General features: G+C 29.3%; 2 protein-coding genes across 3 annotated transcripts; both read right to left on the reverse strand.

The window, feature by feature from the left end:
• Nucleotides 1-1033: 1033 nt before the first annotated feature.
• On the reverse strand, nucleotides 1034-13392 carry LOC100783700 (5'-3' exoribonuclease 3). The gene is made up of 17 exons (XM_006592972.4): nucleotides 13377-13392; nucleotides 5401-5615; nucleotides 5234-5311; nucleotides 4956-5105; nucleotides 4760-4870; nucleotides 4489-4578; nucleotides 4034-4129; nucleotides 3820-3890; nucleotides 3592-3720; nucleotides 3398-3474; nucleotides 3267-3307; nucleotides 3099-3173; nucleotides 2863-2993; nucleotides 2456-2548; nucleotides 2281-2356; nucleotides 2100-2173; nucleotides 1034-1875 (listed from the first exon to the last, which is right to left on the reverse strand). Exons 1-17 carry the CDS (start codon nucleotides 13390-13392, stop codon nucleotides 1287-1289), a joined length of 2112 nt encoding a protein of 703 aa, XP_006593035.3. The 3' UTR covers nucleotides 1034-1286.
• On the reverse strand, nucleotides 11911-14743 carry LOC100812905 (NDR1/HIN1-like protein 1). 2 transcript variants are annotated; one of them, XM_041007472.1, is made up of 2 exons: nucleotides 14018-14743; nucleotides 11911-11928 (listed from the first exon to the last, which is right to left on the reverse strand). In XM_041007472.1, exon 1 carries the CDS (start codon nucleotides 14667-14669, stop codon nucleotides 14028-14030), a length of 642 nt encoding a protein of 213 aa, XP_040863406.1. In that variant the 5' UTR covers nucleotides 14670-14743; the 3' UTR covers nucleotides 11911-11928; nucleotides 14018-14027. The 2 variants fall into 2 exon arrangements, with proteins under 2 accessions (XP_040863406.1, XP_003539845.1); XM_003539797.5 differs by lacking the exon at nucleotides 11911-11928 and adding an exon at nucleotides 13282-13457.
• Nucleotides 14744-20529: the final 5786 nt, after the last annotated feature.

The following is a 20529-nucleotide window of genomic DNA, read 5'->3' on the forward strand; positions in this document are numbered from 1 at the left end:
TTGTTCTGGCCACGCAAGCCTTGACCACTACCAATGCAGTGATGCTTACCATTTTAATTAGTTCTGTTAATCCTCTTGGACTGGGCTTTTCCTCTTATCATTCATTTGATTCACACCAATGGCCAAAACTACTACACTTTCTTTTTTATAAGTACTCCCTTCCTTCTCAAAATAATTATCGGATTGTATTGTATTAAATTAAGAAAAAGTAATAAATATATATAAAAAATAATTTTATAAAATTTACTTTACATCACTATTAATTTATTTTTAGATTTTGATTTTATAATTCATCATTAATATATAAGAGATATAAATAGAAAAAAAATTGTTATATTGAAAAATTAAAATAACAATTATTTTGGAAAAAAAATATTTTTTATACAATTATAATGATATAAGAGTAATTGAATTTTAAATTTTGGCTAGTTCTTTTGAAATTTTCTTGATTTTAGCCATTGTGGTTTGGATTCTATGCAATAAAATTGAATATATAATATGATAATTTTCTGTAAATTCATAAATGCACATGTATATTAGTGTGCTAGTTATTTTTATCAATTCTCACAAGAGAATGAATGAATTTATGTCATTGATTTATGACATTATTTTTTAATTACAAAAATTGTAAAACAATTAAGGATATTTTAATAAAACTAATAATTTATACAAGAAATGATTAAAAAGAATGTTATTAAAAGGGCAAACAAATTTTTTTTAAAATGTTATTATAAATAAAGATGGAAATAATACTACTAAATAGCAGCGTAGTACAAGCCCTGGTCCAACTATTTGTTTTTTTGGAAAAAGTTGCAATACCCAACTTTTCTTTCCCATAACCAAAAGATAAATCAAAATAGCAAATCCACCTAATAATGTAATATTGAGAAATAGTCAAGATGCTAGCGTGGCTTAAGACAAAATGAAGAAAGCATAATTACACCCATAAACAACATGAAGTAGGCATAAAAGCAGCACAAGTTGACCTTATCACCTTGCACAGGCTTACTGATGTTAAAAGAGCTCATGAACATGACATACAAAAATTAGTACATATCCTACTATGTTGTACCATGAAATAGTCATCTGCAACTATACTATACCAAACCCAAAACTAATACACAATGCTATTAGGTAAAAAATCAACATCTCTCATTTCCTTTCCTCTATTTCATTTAGCAAAAAACAAAGTATACCAATATACCGTTAACCATTAAATATTTTCCAAACCAAAAAGAATATTCTTCAGCCACTACAACATCAAGCTCCATTTAGTAGATAACATTTTACCAACGATCTTGATCTTTCACTTGATAAGCTTTTCCACCACTCCATTGAGGCCGCAATGAACTGTTACTAGATGCACCCCTACCTTGTCCTCGACCAAAATTAGGCACAGTCACATATTGTGACCCTTGATGATTAGGAGCAGTTTTGGACTGATTCATGTAACCATTATTATACTGTGAGCCTTGATGATAAGGAGCATTTCTTGGCTGATTAATGTAACCATTATTAGATGGTGAGCCTTGATGATAAGGAGCATTTCTTGACTGATTCATGTGACCCTTGTTATGTGGTCGAAACAGAGAACTGCCACCACCAGGCCTCAGAAAATGATTATTAGACTCTGATATTCTGAGTTGTCTAAAGTTGTCCACAAAGTGCTGTGGTTTTGTGTTGTTTGGCACACTCTCACTTGCCATTGCATCAATTCTTTTCCCTCTACCCGAACCCCATCCGACACCAGCACCTTGGAAAGTGAATAAAGGTGTGTTTGATGAAAAGATTCTTGTATGTTGGCTAATTGCATTTGAGGCAAACCTTGAAGTATTGCTTGTGTTTTCACTCCTCCAATTGTCTTGATTTTGCACCCTGAATTATCAAGTTGGTCAATTAAATGCATGTTTGGAAACCATTGAGAAGTAAGAAATCATGTCACGGACGTGGAAGTTATAACTATTAGCTTTTCAGTGATAGTGAAACATGAAAAAACACATTTGGGAAGTAGAACCAAACATGCTATAAGGTTTTATAGGAAACTGAAAGAAGCTTCCAACAACATCCCCTAAAGTAAAAGGAAGGATTAGGAAGAGTACCTCTCAAAACGACTATAATATTTCTGACGTTCATGCCAGAGTTCTGTTTCCATAATGTCACTTTCAAAGATTGTCTACAAAAATTTTGGAATGATTTTCAGGAACGAACTATGTTACATAAAGTTATTATATAGTGTTCTTGATCATAAAGTTGTTTAAAGAAGCAATTGAGTTTTTTTACCTTCTCTGGAAGCTTCACATCCGATAGTAAACCAGGAATATGATTACTACCAGCAGGAAGCTCGTAATAGACACATCTGAAACATTAACCCCAATATCAAAATTATAGGAAGTTGTTTGAAGCTGAATGCTAATAATGAAAATCAAAGGTATATTTCTATTTTCTAATAGCATACAAGACACTATCTTCTTTTTTGTTGTCACTAATGTCCAAGCAAGGCTTCTCAACGAACTCGTCACAAAGACTTAGGATACCCCCAATGCCGTCACTGCTAAAAAGTATAAGAACACAAAACAAAGGAAAGATTGAACTGTGTTATTTCCAACACAAAAGTACAAGCAAGGCTGCCATCAAAATTTATTATTCAAAAATACTAACAACAAATTTTCTAACACATTCTTTTAAAATTTATCATTGAAATGGATGAAATTTATTGAAAATGATAATTCTGTAAGTCCCACTTTTTAACCACCAATGATTTTATAATTTTCAATAAATTTTAAACTAATAATAAAGAATCTTAATGAAAAACATGTTAGAGAGTGTATTGTTAACCACAACAATCAATCACTATACACCAACCTCATTCTTGTTTCTAATTTGCAAGGCAGGTTTGTGTCTAGAGAAAGAGAGCCAAATTTCTCTGCTAATTTGCTAGCGCTTCTAACTAACAAGCTATCAGCTTTGACTGAATTTCTTATGGCCTCATTTTCCTGTAAAACGCAATAGGAGATTTAGAGGACATTAAGAAAGCATTGCCAATTTAGTATTAAAAACATTTGTGTGTTTTGCCGTGGTACAATGCTAGTAATTCATACAGATAATTCATTTTTGAGTTCTCTGGTTTCAGCCACAAGCCGTTTATCATCAATCCATGAAAGTATGCAGATTCCCTAGATGAAAGACACACAGCATTTGTTACCATCAATATATAGTATTTTGCATGAACAAAAAAAAAATACTACAAGGGTGTAGAGTGAGATAACCTGCCACATGAAGCGCTTTCCTTCCGTGTCAACTTCAAAATCTACAAAACAAAAATAGAATAAGAACTAGAAAAGAAACACAGAGAACAAAAAATGGAATAAAAGACTTCAAACAAGATAAGCCAGCTTACCTTGAGGATAAAAGTCAAATATTCTAGACTGCTCATCTAGCATCAATTGCGAATAGGCTTTTGGAAGTGCATGAGAACTACACAGGAGTAAAATCAGTTAATTTTATCACGGTAAAAGAAATCTAAATTAAATTCAAAATTTATGGTATAGAATGAGTTTGGCATTTAAAAAGAGGAGAACATAAGAAAGTTACCTTGCCGGGGGAAGAACACTTAAAAGTTGATCAAGTGGTAAAAATGGGACACCTTTTTCAAATTTTACTCTCACCTGACCCATGCCCTTTAAGTCCGAAGCAAATGGACCATAGTGAAATGGATAAAACCTGTACATTGCAGTATTCATTTATCATTTTCGGATTTTCCATACTTATATAATGAAATACACATGAAATCAAGTTAGATATTAAACCATATTGGCTTACCATGTCCACGAAGCAACTGATGAAAAATAGTATTGGAGAACCCACACCAAACCTTCCGTGTACTTCTGGACCTCCAATTAAATTGCAATCTAACACCACCACCATTGAAAGTTGACTAGCAAAAGATACTCTGCTAGTGCATGCCTAATGAGAAGGGAAAAAAACAAAACCAAACAAGACAGCAGCAGGCAAAGTAGTGGGAAGAAACACATACTATTTCTTTTCTTTTGCACTCAATGTCAGTAGGTCCCTCTACAGAAAACTTTGCTTTAAAATATCTTTCTTTGAAACCAGGTGTTCCCAATTTTATCTGAAATGAATGACAACAGCACTTACTAATCTTGTATCAAATTTAAAAATAAGCACGCCTCATATCCAATGATCAGAGGGAAAAGTCAAATTAAAAAAAAAAAATCAACCAAGAATTATAAAAATCCTTTGGGACAAAAATATACGAGTTTAATCATCTTCATGTGGAGTTCTGGTGAAATCAATAATAAATCATCTTAGATGTGACTTTTAAAGTAATTATTATAAAAGTTAACTTTCTATACATAACAATATGTAATTAGATGATAATATAAAAAACTTATATACTGTTTTTTTTTTTTGGAAAGCAAAAAAGCTTATATACTGTGAGTATAGTATAATTAAATTCGTAGAATATACCTTGTCTATTAGGAAATCCCCGCTCTTAAACAAGTCACATTTCTCTCTAATACATCTCTTCAATTCATTTTTTAAATCCTTTGTGTTCTGCTCAATCTGATAATGAGGAACAGAAGATTATCAACAATTCAGCAACATTAAACACCATCAATACATGTTTGTGTAAAAACTCATCAATCAAAGGTGTCAACAAAAATAAATAAATGAAGACCAACTCCTGATTGACAAAACATCAACTTACTTCAGCATGTGTAGCTGAGACATTGTTGACCAAAACAGACAAAGTTTTTGAATCTGGTGCCTTCTTAATCAGAAGAGTACAATCAGAAGTATTTTCATCATCAAGATCGGAGTAACATGCTGCATTCACTTCTTCCCGCTTCTGGATGGAAATCAGGGAAACCAATGAATCCAATACTTTAAAATTTGAATGCATATGTACATTTTTCAAATATAATTCTACTTACAGCATCCTCATTATCTCTAATAAGCCTTCGCAGATATCTTTCTCGTGTTTCGGATCTTTTCTTAAAGATTTTCTCTTCATATGCACCAACAGCAAGTATAAATTTTTCAACTCTAGATAACTTCAAAAAAGCAGCATGTTCCTCCCCAATCTGCTTTCATATCATAGACACAAGCATTGCTCATAAAATAGATTTCAAACTAGTGGAATATAGGAGAGGAAAAAGAAAAGAATATAAAAAAAAAAAAGGAAAAAGGAATTAGACAGTAACAGTGTTACCCTGCTCATGTCCACAAGATATCCTCCAAGTTTATTGAATTCTTTCTTGTAAACATTCATTAGCAAATCAATAGCCCCCTGACAAAATTGAGCCAAACAAATAACAAAAGCTTAACACGCATTTATATTTTATATTCACCATATCTAACAAAGAATTTCCTAATAACCTCGTGAATTTCCAAAGTTGGCATGTGGGGCAGAAAATCATTTCCAGCGAAAAAGCAAATGAAGATGAAATCATCAATTATCCTCTCAAACTCAACGCTGCAATTCTTAGGAGGATCTTCTATCTGTTGAGTACAAGTGTGTACAAGTGTGAGGTAAAGTCCCACATCGGGTAAAAGTGGAAAAGTTGAGCACCATATAAGTGAGGAGAAAACCCATAAACCTGAGTCTTAAGGTTTTGGGTTAGAGTGTGGTGTCAGGTCTCCTTATTGTTTAAGTCCTTATGGTGAATTTTTGTTTTCTTTCCTACAAAATATTTTTCTTTGATTATTATTCCTAAAAAATTGAAATTATTATTTTTGATCCATAGTTCATTTTAAGATAGATAAGTAACATTTATTTTAAAAATTTAGAAGAAAACTAACTGGAGGTATCATATGCTGATAACTATATTACCTATGATGGTCACATGACCTTTCATAAAAACATAAATAATTAATAAGTTTCATGTAATAGTGGGACCAAAAATAAAATTTTAACTTTTTTGAGGAATTAAAATAGAAGAAAATTTTAATAAAAACTAAAATTAAAACACACTAATTTTATAAGCACTAAGAATGTATTTAAACATTAAATTTATATAAAATTTATTAAGAATGGAACTAACATAAATTTTTGTTTCAAAACTAAAATGAACTTATTTACTAATAAAACAAAACATATATAGAAGTAGTACATTAAAATAATATGTTAACAAAATAATGTTATACAATATTTGCTTAATGATCTCACTGATATTTATTCAAAAAATTATTAAATAAAAATATAAATATGAAAGAGGGCCATGAACATATTATTTTTAATATGCTTTTTATTATTAGTTAAAATTTATTAAATATAATAAAATTATGAAAGTGACTCGTCAACAATGTGTTAACAAAAAAAAAAGAAATATGTTATAAATAAGCTGGATAGAAATTTAAAATAGTAAAAATGAAATTAGAGTAAAGAAAAATAAGTGATAAATAACATAAAAATAGATATATTTAAAATAAATTAAAATATAAAGAGAGGAGAAGAAATAAAAATTAGAGAAAGAGTATTAATTTAGTAATTTCTCTACAATTGTTTGTAATTTTTTTATTTTAATCAAGTGATTAAACATAAGTTATAAGTATATTAAAATTAAAGTTAAATTAGTTAAATAATATTCAAATTTGATCCTTAAATTAAAAATAACGATTTTTATTCAAGTCTTACTTATTTTCCCATCAAATTCTGAATTACTTAATCTTTCTTTCTCTGGATGAATAGAAGATTAAGATTAAGAAATATTAGAAGAAAGAGACATTAACTAATCCAAAATTAGATTGGAAGTAAAAAAAAAATTAACAAAAAATTATAAATCAAACTTAACTAATATTCAAATAATTTAATTTTAACAAATTAATTACTTGTTTCCTCTCCATTAAGAAAAAGAGAAAGCTCTCCTCATTATTTTAGAGAAATAAAAAGGTGTGAGTGCCTCTTCACCTACTTTTCCTCTCTATTAAACACAATTTGTTTTTTATTTCTCCTCTATTTTTCTCTATCTTCTCTTTTTTATTTCTTCCTTTTTTCGTAATTTCTAATCATTTTTTTATGAACTAATAATTTTCAATCCGTTAACATTTTCATTGCAACATTCCAGAATGAAAATTGTAAAATTAATCGGGAGGTGAACGATAGAAATCAAGTAAGCTGAAGAAGACGTGGAAGAAGTTAAAAGAAAAAAGAAAAAGAAAAGAGAAGTAACATAGAAAACCGAAGCGTTGTCATCATGATTGCGTGAACCGTGCGGATGATATCCTCTCGTAATAAAATCGTGGGATGTTTCGTTCAATAAAAAATTTATTAGTTTATATAAATCATAATTATAGCAGTCAAATGTATTGTTTATTTATGTTTCCTACAATAAAATATTTATTGGTATATTTTAGATTTTATCTCATCAATGATAATCAATGGTATTATATTTAGTGAGATAAAATAACTATTAAAGTAAAGTGAAATTTAAAGCAGTGAAATGTATTATTTATTTATGTTTCATATAAATGAATAAATAATCTATCACATGGGTTGTTCAAAATTGTAAAAACAAAAATTGATGACTAGATAAAAAAATGGATTATTTGAGTAAGTAGGTTGATCTTCACAATGAGAAACACTTACACTAAGTTTGGTTGAGTGGAATGAAAAAAAAAATATGAAAAAATGAAAAGTAAATTTGTTTGGTGGCATTTGGATGTTAGATGTCCTTACTAATGGACCGAATAAGAGACTAGATTGATTCCCAACATATTGGAAAATATTTATTTATGTGATGCCATGCCATTTGCAACGAATTTATCAATTATTTTAGAATAATTATAATTTTTGGAAGAAAAAACAAAACTTCCCATTTTGTTATAAAAATGAAATAGAATTTAAAATTTAAAATTAGAACACAAACCTAAAAGGGAGTCGAATTACATTAGGGTTTTACTGTATGTGGCTTGTCTTTTTCTCCTCTTCCCTTTACTGAAGTGTCTCATGTCATGGCTGTGGAATATTAGTTCACGATCTTTGTTGTTCGTGTATGTTTGTGGATGCTTGAAGGTCGTTGTGTGTGGTTGTTTGCGAGCATGGATGTGCATGGTTGCATGGGACGAATGTGTAAAGATATGCATTTTCGTGTCTTTGAGTGGGGATCATCGTGTACTTTTACTGCTCACGTGAAATCCTAATCAATAATTTATAACTAATTAGTTTATTATTATTGGTTAATGTTGATTTTTTTAAGTGATTACCCGACAATTTGATTTGGTGATTGATTTTATGTGTGGGTGTTATGGGTTTTATCCTAACTTGTAACTAAGTGAATGGTTATTTTCTGGTTTTTCTGTTAGTTGTGATTTAAGTATTAACCGTTACCTTTTTGGGTATCAAAATGTTTTTTTCCCCTCATTTTAGGTTTGTTCTGAGAGCAGTTATATATATATATATATATATATATATATATATATATATATATATATATATATATATATATATATATATATATATATATATATATATATATATATATATATATATATATATATATATATATATATATATATATATATATATATATATATATATATATATATATGGATAGATTGTTTGATGAAACATGGAAACAAGTAGTAAAGATGAAACGAGGCATGGCAGGTGATGCATTTAAAGTGGAGAATGCTTCAATTTTCCAACCTCCACCTTAGCAACAAAGACCCACCAGACCTTGAGGTTGGTGGAACGAGTTAATTCATCTTTCCTTTTAGAATCTTCTCAAGTTACCTTTCATAAAGTTGCAGGTATACAAAAGGAACCACCATGAATATTTTTTGCCTTACTCCATCTCATATGCATTTAATCATATCTATTTTAACGAATGACACTTAATTAAGTCTTTCAACAGTCACCCCTGCCATTATTTTTTCACATGTCATGTGGTCCTGCCAAAGGGGAAAAAAAGAGTTTCATGTGCAATTTTGTTTTCCGAAAAATTAAGATAACGAAATGTATTCTTAGATGCGGATTATATTTAATTATAGATATAAAGTTTCTCTAATCGCATCTTATGATTTTTCATCTCACGTCTAAAACAACAATTAATACGTGTTTGGCCTTAAAAAAACAATTAATACAAATGTTTAATATACTTTATGATAGAGGCAGTTCAAGGACTTGAAAAACCTAAAACAAATTTAAGAATGAGACTTTTTATTTACTCATAAAATAGTTTATTAAAATTATCATTGTTTTATTTAAAATTAATTTTTTAGATTTTTTGTAATGCAAAATTATCGATTAAATTGTTCTAATTAATTTCATTTAACATTTCTTTTTCAATAGACAATAACAAAAATCCGTTCAATCTTTATTGAGACATTGTTGATCTTAAATAAGTTTTTATTATTTTTAGTTTTGAAAAACTCATTTCAGCTGAAGTAACTATAGTGGTATCGTTAACATTATTTTATAAGCTATATACGCATTTGGAAAAGAATTTTTTCTTTTTATATAATTAAGAATGTCAATTGATTTATCATTTTTCAATCCTATCATTTTCTTTAAGATATTTAATTCTAACAATAAATCTAATCCATCAACATCCAACAAATTATCATGTTTCAAAGATTTTTCAAGGTTTAGACATTTCTCTTTCAAAAGTGTACAATCTAGTAACTTTAATTTTTTAACACTAAATAAAAAACCAAAAATATCTTCATATATTTTAAATTGTTCAAATCTACTTTGAAGTGTGGTAATTATTTTATCTACGATGTACAAAAAGTAATCAATTCTAAATGATTCTTGAAGAGATTTTACAATTTTATCCTCAACATTTTCATCAAATTATTTCTTTCTACAACTAATACATTTTTCACAAAACTTAGGCTCTATATCCATTTCAAAAGCAATTTCCTTGGTAGAAATCAACACATTTTCAAATCCATTTTTCCTATACTTTTCAAAAAATGAAAAAAGACCTTTTAATTATTTAATAGCTTCATCAATGCACATATCTTTTGATTGTAAATTCTTACTAACTAAGTTAACTGCAAATAAAATGTCATACCAAATAGTCATGCCTAACAAAAATTCAAAGTTTTCAAGCTCATAATTTGCTAAACAATCAACTTCACTTTATTTTAGGATCATCATTAGCTTCAGCTAATTCAAATAAAGCATCTCTTATTTGTAAAGTTTGAAATCTTACTGCTTTCACACTTTCAATACGGCTTTCCCAACGTGTTTGTGACAATGATTTAAGAGTTAAGATATGTATATGGTTTTGTAAAAAATTTTACCTTTTTGTAGAAGAAGAAAATAAAGTGTATACACGTTGTAGCACACCAAAGAAAGATGTAACTTTAGGATAAGAGTTAAACATATCACAAAGTACTAAGTTTAAACTATGACAACCACAAGAAGTATAAAATGATCTAGGATTAATATTAAGGAATCTTTTCTGCACACCTGATGTTTTCCTTTCATATTAGATCCATTATCATATCCTTGTCCCCTAAGGTCATTAATATCAAGTCCAACAATTTTTAATTCATCTACAATAGCATCAAAAAGATATTTTCCACTTATATCATCTACTTTTAAAAATTCTAAAAAATACTCATTAACTTGTATTGGAGTTGATGAAATATCCACACACCTTAATACAAAAAACATTTACTCTTTAAACTTATATCTGGAGTACAGTCAAGTATGATTGCATAATATTTTGCATCCTTAATTTTTTTATAATTTTTGTTTTGATTTCACCTGCTAATAGATTTATCAACTCATTTTGTATATTTTGCCCAAGGTAACAGTTGTGAATTTCATCATCTTTAATTCGACGAATATGTTCTTGCATGATTGGATCAAATTATGCAATCATTTCAATTAGACTTAAAAAATTTCCATTAGCTTCTTGGTAGATCTTTTTTTCATTTTTTTTTCACATAATGCTAAGTTATTTTTACCAAGGAATTTAACAACGACAATAATTCTTAACAACACATTTCTCCAATGTTCTCTATCTCTATTTATTTGTTCTTGAACATGTTTGTCTATTGTTTTATTTTTTACCAATCTCATTTCCAAATCAATCCATGCATTCATGTTAGTAATATGTTCATTCGTTATTTCATGACTCTTCAACTTAGCACTAAGATTTCTCCAATCTTTACCACCTTTGTTAGCTAGTTTACTTGTACAATAAACAACATTAAATAATTTGCAACAAAAACAAAAGACTTTATCCAAATCTTTAGAATAAATTAGCCATTTTCTTTCATGTTTCTCTCCATTAGACAATTTTTGAATGTAATTTGATGAAGAAAAGTGCCTAGAATATTTATCCTTTGGGAAATCCATATAAGTAACTTTAATAGGGTCCTTTTCTACTAATAAATCTCTCAAAGTCATATCAATATTCTTTCATTGGCTTGGATCATATATATTTTCAAAAGTAGAACCATCTAGTCTCCCAATCTCTTCCTCGTTATCATCAGTTTGAAAATCAGAATTATAATTATCCTCATCACTAACTACTTCTCTATTGTTGCTTTCACCTATATCTAAATTGTTATCTTGTTCATTCAAAGAGTACCCACCTGTATTTTCTAATTTATTTTTCTCATCTATTTTTATAAATTTATCCATAGCTCCTTTTGTGATGTAATTAAAGCCTCGACTCTTCTTTTTTTTCTGAAGTTTTGAATTGCCTGATTCATATTTTCTGGTTGACATACTTATTATATATATTTTTGTATGAAATTAAAAATTATAATATATAAAACACTACAAAGATGAGTATATAAAATAAGAATGAGCTAAAACAATAAAACCTGATTCTGGTTGTCAAGAAAATGAACTTGATTGTAGTATCTTGAAGTCTCAAGTCTCTTTCTCTTCTTTGGTAAGTGCTTAAACTTAATTTCCAAATTTCAACATTTTTGTTAAATCTGCATAAATTATTTTGAGATTAATCATTATTCATTAATAAAACAATAAAAAATAAACTTATTTTGAGATCAATCTCGCAATTCATCAGGATTTGGGGTAGAAGCTTAATAATATATCATATATATAAAACTTGTCATTTGTCAATACAATAATGAGACTATTATTATATGTATAAGATTTTAGATTATTAAATTAACAGTTTTCAATAGAAAAGACAAATATAATTTGATAAAGGAACATGTAAGTATGTAATAATTATCAACAAAAGAAAATTTGAGTAAATAAGAGTATAATAAGTTCTATTTTTGGCTTTTACTTAATATTGACACACTCAAAAGGAAGAAATGCCAATTTTTGTTCCCTCTACCCTCCAAATAGAGACACATGTACATAAGAGATGAGAATAAACAAATAGGTATTGAGGAATGTGTCAAAGTGAAATAATAATCAAGTAAACTGAAGAATTAGCTGAGAGACAGTGAGAAAAAAAACAAAATCAGAATTGAATAGGAAGAGAATAGAAATAAAAGAAATTTTTTTAGATTTCTTTAACTATTAAATCTCTTTTTTTTCTAAATAAAGCTATGATATTGATAAAGAGTTGTTACTCATTAATTATTACTTACGATACTAATAAAAAGATTAACAGTTATTTACAATATTTTAATTAAAATTTATTTTCAAATATAATTTTATAATATTTTTTGAGGTATATTAGCATTAAAAATAATTTTAAAACCCTTTTTTTTAGACCTAAAGCTCTTGCTTAAACTGCTTGGGCGTTAAGTCATCCCTGGATTTGATTCAAGATATTTTGCTTTTACGGCTTATTAAAAAAAATAGTAATTTCCTTTAAATGAATGGAAACGATAACAATAGCAAGCGCATAAAAAAAAAAAATAGAAACTTACCGGTAAGGCATGTGTGTCGCTCTAAAATTAAATACGAGGTTATGAAAGGTGATCATTTTTTTTATGTGTGTTGCGTAAACAGAGGGCATGATCCTAAAGCTATGGAAGCATTGATGAAATAAAATCAAACTATAATTAAATGTCAGAAAAATGGGTACACCCCTTGTTTTTATTTCAATGAAATTATAATCCTGACACTTACGCACAACATGATTAGTCTCAAGGTTCTCTAGTTCTTGGCCAATTAAAAAATAGAAAACTAGGGTCAGACAAAAAATCAAATAAGTAGTAATGGATCCAAGATGTGATCTCCAAGACAAAGTGAACCATGGTCAAGCATATATATATATATATATATATATATATAGACAATCGATCTATACCAAATTTCCATGGATTTCAAGTCAATCGATCTTATTTGTCACATAATTATACATACTATTTTATTTTAAATCGAAAAATATTAATTGATTAAATCTCGATCGTGATTAATACAAAACTATAGGTTATTAGATCTTCTTCCATCAAAGACTAACCTCCAAGAGAAACCATTACATATAACCAAGTTTATGGTGCAGGACGACTACACGTCGATGATGTTGGTTAATCTCCACGGGCTGCATAATTGATTTTTATTAACCGTTGTAAATAGAAACGCTCTAATATGCATGTGTAATGTAAAAATTGACTGAAACATGAATAGGTGTCTAAAACTATATATTGTAGTAATTTAAAAAAAAGTTTTTTTTTTTAACTTTTGATCAAATGTGGTCAAGGTATCTATTTTCCTTTAGATGAATTTGGTCTTTTTCAAAATTTAAAAACATGAAATTTGGTCCCTACTCTCTAATTAAGAATTCACCATTTTTTTCTAAAATTAAGAATAAATTTACATTTTCTTAAAAGTTTAATGACCAAATTTATCACCATAAAAATAGAAAAAATACAATTATTTTTAAAATTTATTTTATGAGTTTGTGACACTAAATATGAAAAAAAAATGATGAAATTTCACGTGGAATAGCTATTTCATATAAATAAAACTTTAAGTTGACTTTATCCAAGTAATCACTCCTAAAAAAAATTTAAATACAGAGCAACGAGAAGAGAAAAAAAAAAAAAAAGACAAGACACGCACTAGCGAACAAGATGCTTGAAGCAGCGGCAGAACAAAAACCTGATCACTTCTACACATCAACACTGCAACTCTGCAAGAGGCGAAACTTCACCGGAGAAGCCACGACTCCGGCGACATTGCTCCGATCTCCGGCGAAGCTAATATACGCGGGACAGTTCACGTAGATATGGTACCTCCCAGAGACCCAAGACCCGACCTTCCACTTGACCCTCCCGTTGACCTTAACGTTGACCACTACGGCGCCGGCGGCGCTCTGGTCCTGCTGCAGCGAGGTCAGCACAAACGGCGAGACGGGGACGACATTGCCGAAGAGAAACGGCGACCAGACGGCGAAGTCGCGGTGGCCCTGGTAGGTGTCGGGGAGCGCGGTGGCGAGGGAGATCTGCTGGCTCCGGTAGGAGGCGTAGACGCGGAGCGCGTGGTAGTAGACGCCGATGCGCGCGTTGGGGTTGTGGGAGGAGAGGGTGACCTGCATGGTGAGGGTGAGGGTGTTGGGTGTGGGGGTGGAGAGGTTGAAGGCGTAGAGGGTGGCGTCTTGGAGGGTGAAGTGGGGCTTTGTGGGGCGGAGGATGACCCAGATGAGGAAGATGACGAGGAGGATGAGGACGACGAAGGCCGCGATGGCGCCGAGGATGAGGCGGAGGAGGTTGCGGCGTTGGGATGAGTGGTGGCCGCACTCTTTGACGGACATGGTGGTGTTGGTGGTTATTGGTGAATGGGCTAAATGGGGTCTGTGTCTATATATGCAAGGGAAGTAATGATATTCATATATAACAATATTTGGGACAAGTAAGAATTTCAAAAGTGCCAGTAATAATGGAAATGTAGTACGTGTTACTTATGTTGTACACCTAGCGATATTATTATGAATGAGATTTTTTTTTAATGTTTAACACAGTTATATATTTAATTAAAACTTAAATTCAAGATATTTAGTTAAATTTAATTGGTTTAGATTGTCAATGATCATTATTGTACATTGTTTAGGAGATATAAAATAAGTTCAATGGTTAAAAAAGAAAAAAAAAGAGAGAAAAGATGTGGATTTAATCTTCTTAGTTAACAAAATTAGTATTCTAATAATTAATATTTATTAATAAAAAAAATTATTGTAAACTGCCTACCCTATTGTACCCATTTAGAAAAAAAAGAAAACATATTTTGATAGAAAAATAATTCGTGGATACTTGCCCTTGAGAGAAAAAAGAGCAAGAACCAGATAATTGTATTGTCTATATTTTTTGGAGGTGAACAGTGTATCTCTTGTGAGGAGCCAACGACTAATCGTGATGAAAATGTGAGATAAAAAAATATAAATACTAATAAAATATTTAGAGTGGAGAAGTATACTCTAATAATTACATTTTAATTTATACAATAATTTCTTACTACTTCTGAGTAAGTAGAATTAGTATATCCATGCAAGTCTTAAATGATAAATTTTATCACATAATTCACTGATGCAATATTAAAAGAAAATTAAGAAAGATGTGAAGAAAAATAATATGAAAAAAAGAAGAGTGGATGTGAGAGTATAATTATTCTTTCTTTTCCTGTCATTTTAAAGAGAGTTATGTTATATATGGTACAAAAATAATGAAGAAGAAATAAAACTTAACAAAAGACAGAATGCATGGGAAAGATAGAAATTATAAGTCATTTTTATCAAATAAAATTGTAACACGAGTGAGTGTGCAAATGTGAAGGTGTAAATTTTGTGTCCTTTATCATTTTTATTGTAAAAATAAGAATAAAAAACAAAATATGAAATAATTAAAATAGGCTATTGATTTGATAGAGATAAAAAGAAAAATAATTAAAAGTTGTTATAAAAAATGTTATTTGTATAACTCTTTGAAGATTGTTTATAGTTTTCAGTAGAAAGTTTGCAATATATTCCAGCAATATAGGTGAAAAAGTTAAAGAACAAAAAAGAGGTTTTTTAAGAAAAAAACAACAACTTAGGATGTGTAATTTTTAAAGTTGTTTGTTTCTTAGAAAAGCTAGCAACTAATATTGTAAGGCCTTTTGTCTTTTTAAAGTTATAATACATTAATAATTAAAGAATTTAATTCAATTGATTTAGCAGAATAGAATAAATTATTGTGAATTTATGTTATTTGTTTTTGATTCTCAAATAAAATAAAATAAATGTTATAATAAATCTACATCCGTTAGTAAAGGTTCAATATATGTTCGGTTGATTTTTATAATATACACTTTTTATTTTATTATTTGCCTATCTATTCATGTTTGATTTATTCGTTTAGTATTATTTTAATTTCCATATTAGCAGTTTGAATTGAGTAGGTAATATGATCATGATTTCAAAGGCATAAACTAATCGCTACGACAATTATTAATGTAGCTATTGCCTATGCTAGAAGCCTCAAGATTCGCAAAACTGTGATTCAATTGTTATGAAGTTGATATAACTAAAGAGTTGCATAGTCATTTACTGTTGGAACATTTATGAGTAAATAGTTGTCAGTCGACCATGTCAGTGGCATATGATTTAAGCCAGTTAGATGGTTTCATTAATTATTATACCATATGTTGATCTTCATTAATACTACAAGTACTATAGTTAGAAATTTCGAGTTGGAAAAGACGGGTCTTGCGGGCTTGATATCAACTATTCAGTCGGTGGATCTTGTAATTTGTAAGAAGCCAATATTTTGTTCTAAACTTGCAATTTACTATAAGGGAAATTAAGGTCTGCTTGATAATAGTTATGATTTTTTTAACCTTTTGTTATCTTCATGATATTACTTAATCTGTACTTCATACTCGACAAGACTGCAATAATGCAAATGCAAACTGTCATTCGTTCATATTGGAAACCAAAATTTATAACATTTAAGAAAATGGCTGAATTTTCCATGACTACTGCAGGATATTATTTTTGTTTAGTTATTCAGTTTGGGTGTTTCTTCTCTCTAGTCACCTCCTTCAAATTAAAACTTGATTCAATGTGGTTTTGAAAATGGACTTACGCTGATTGTTGAATATATATACAGAGAGAGGGCATATGTTCACGAGGAGACTGAGTTACTATTCTGTCACCTAGTCTCTTTTACTTTTAGAAAATGTTATTCAACATTTAGGGAGAGAAAGAAAAAATATAAGCATGGTAAGGTTTATATTATAATTAGAAATAGAAAGACATTTAATTTCTTCATATTTACATACTTTTAAGATTGTGTATCCTTTCAGTGACCAGCATTCTCATGTTGTTTGTTAAGCATCCCATTACGCATGTAGCCTAAACCTTAGATGATAAGCAACCTTAATGGCTTGTGATACGTGCCTAAGGATCTTGCAACCTCAACCGCTAGCGATATACATGCCTAAGGATCTTAAATAACATGTCCATCAAATATAATAGATCCTTACGGGAATACCAGATCAGTCAATTATAATGCAATCCTATATAAACTTTAACATTATAGAATAGTAACTCTTGGATTAAGTCTGGAGGTACGATCTAGTTAGAAGAACAAAAATAAATGAATGTTTTTATGTGTCATTACTCTTACTTTTTTCTGATCAAGTTAACATACTACTTTATATCACCTAATTTCATAATTGAAGAACACATTACATATGAGAATTTTTTGCATTATTAAAAATTATAAGTAAATAAATTGTTAACGAAAATATTATCAGAGGCCTCAAGCTAATTAGTTTCGCCTAATGCATGTATTCTAATTTTACAACATAATCATCACATATATTATTAGCTAGTTAGTCTTACATAAGTCACCCGAAGGGGAATAACATTATTTTGCAAAAGAACACAACAAATTTGTTTTCATACCTAACTATTAGTGTTTCATGATATTAAATTTATTTTTTATAATTTATATGAATAATTTTTATATTATTTTAAATATTGAATATATTATTAATTATTAATTATTTAGTTTAAATTTTAATAAATGTATGTTAGTAAATATGTCAATAAATATTAAAATATGGTTTTATATATACATTTTCTAGAAAATTAAATTATTATTATTAGAATTGTTGTCCTTCTTTATTGAAATCTTACGTGCTTCATTTTCTACTTTCTTTTTAAAAAATTAATTTAGTTTATTTTTTTAACTAGTGTTATTGGTATTGGTATTTGGTAGAATCTATCTAATAATTTTGTTAATATTAATTTTTATCAAATATGACATTTATCAATGTGGTAAAATCTTCGTCAAAGATAACATTATAAATATTTTATGCAAAGTTAAGCAAATACAAAGGAAAGAGACAAAAAAAAAAAAAGGAAAAAAGTCAGATATTTAATAGAAAAGGGAGAGGGAGCATATAAAAAGAAATGAAGAGCATGAATTTGAAATAGAAAATAGAACTCATTAAAGAGAGTTTCCAAATTTATCTTAATTTTTAAATATTTTTATTGTTACATATTACATTTCCAAATTCAGATTTTTGTTAAGTCATAATAAAAATTGATACAGGCATTAAAAAAAATTGATATGAATGTTTTATACTTCCTTTGTGCATTCTGGATTTTTCTTATTTAAATTTAATTATTTTTAAAATAATTTTCTTTTTAATTATGTTTTGAAAAATATTTTCATTTAAATTTAAAATACGTCCAAGGGTGTTTTTCTAATTTTCTATTAATTTTTAAAATAATTAATTGTCATATGAAATATTGATTTAAATTATTTACATTATTAAATGAAGATTATATATATGATTCTGTATTTAATTTTATTTTGACATTTTAATTTGATTTGTTTCCTAAAATTTATATCATTAAAAATAAAACAATTTTATTTCCGTGTAGTATAGATTTTTATGAAATAATTTGATTTTATATGTTATTTTCATATACTATAAATTTTTAAAAATTAAAAATAAAATAATTTTATTTAATATTTTTAATGAAAATAAATATAAAACTGTCACGTAACATCATTCCACATATATATATATATATATATATATATATATATATATATATATATATATATATATAATCATGATGATTAAATGATAATCTCGTATTCATTCTCTCCAAATTTATAATTAAATGTCATATATCAATTTAATTAATCATTCAAATAAATATTATTTTATTGTATTATGTTAACCGATTATATTATTTTATTATTCATTCTATTTTGTTATCATTGGCAAGCTAGATTCCAATAGCAATGGCCTCGAGTTCCGCAAGATTGATGAAGCACAACCCAAGATTGACCGAGAAAGCTAGCATGACATCCCCAAGATGATTACGAATGACTCCTCTTCCTCCTGCAAGACCATTGTGCCAAACAGAGGAATCGCAGTTCAACTTAAAATTGTTCTCTGGAGGAGCTTCCCAATAGATGAAGAACAAACTCAAAGAAAGACTTTCTCTCATAGAATCCCAATTTTGGCACACTCCTTTCCAGAAGCTAGACTTGTCCTTCTTCTTCACCACTTTCAGCATGTCTCAACACCACACTTACATTTAGATTTAACCACTTTAGTCCAAAACAAATGTTTTTTTAGTGGAAAGTCTCCAGCCTAACTTCATAAGAAAGGCTTTATTGGTGGTTCTAGCAGATCCCAAACTAAGGCCACCCACATCTTTTGCTCATTCCAAGTCACAGTTTGCACCTTCCCAGACTCCTCTCCATCACCTCAAACAAAAGCTCTGCACCTGTTGTCAATCTCTTCACAAGTAGAAAGTGCATGATTCATAATGTAGGTAGTTAGGGCTTGAATGACAGACTTAGCCAGAGTAACACGTCCAGCCATGGACAACATTTTAGCTTTCCAGTTGCTAAGCCTCTTGTTTACCTTATCCAACACAAAGCCAAAGGTCTGAGTGGTGACTCTGTTGTGCAAGTAGAGACACCTAAATACTTGCCAAGATTATTCGTAGCTTCGAAGCCAAATTCATTAGTAATGTCCTCCTTGATTCTCCAATTCACATTCTTGGAGAAGTATATTCTAGTTTTATCAGTATTCACTTTATCAAAGAGAATGAATCTGCAAAAAGAAATAAATCATTAGCAAAGGCAAGATGAGAGATAAAAGGGCCACCTCTGTTGAGCTGAATAGGCTTCCAGACTTTCTATCTAATGGCTAAGTTTATGAGATGAATGAATCTCTCCAAACATAGAACGAATAAATAAGGAGAAATAGGATCTCCTTGTCGAACTCCTCGCTTAGGGGAGAATTCATCCAAGGCTTCACCATTCTAGAGCATACGCATTTTGACATAAGATATGCAACACCAGATAAGATTAAAAAAATTGGAAGGGCATCTTATCTCCACAAGAGTATCTCTGACAAAATCCAATTTAAGGCAATCATAGGCCTTCTCGAGGTCAACTTTGATAGTCATCCATCCAGTTTTCCCCTTTTTGCTCCTCATCGAATGGAAAACTTCTTGTGCAACACTGGTATTGCCCCCACTTTGCCTGTTAGGGATAAAACTAGCTTGGCACGGGCTCACTAGTTTTTCCATCAAGGGACGAAGACGTTGAGCAAGAATTTTAGTAATGATCTTGTAGGATACATTACACAACCCAATAGGT

The sequence above is a fragment of the Glycine max genome, chromosome 12 (genome assembly GCF_000004515.6).
Source record: "Glycine max cultivar Williams 82 chromosome 12, Glycine_max_v4.0, whole genome shotgun sequence".
In the NCBI taxonomy this organism is placed as follows: Eukaryota; Viridiplantae; Streptophyta; class Magnoliopsida; order Fabales; family Fabaceae; genus Glycine; species Glycine max.

Coding starts and splice junctions, on each gene's coding strand:
- LOC100783700 (XM_006592972.4), bottom strand. Junction 4,579..4,759: donor CAAAAACTTTGTCTGTTTTG/GTCAACAATGTC, acceptor TATCAGATTGAG/CAGAACACAAAGGATTTAAA. Junction 2,549..2,862: donor AAATTAGAAACAAGAATGAG/GTTGGTGTATAG, acceptor ACTTTTTAGCAG/TGACGGCATTGGGGGTATCC.
- LOC100812905 (XM_041007472.1), bottom strand. CDS start 14,669: ATGTCCGTCAAAGAGTGCGGCCACCACTCATCCCAACGCCGCAACCTC.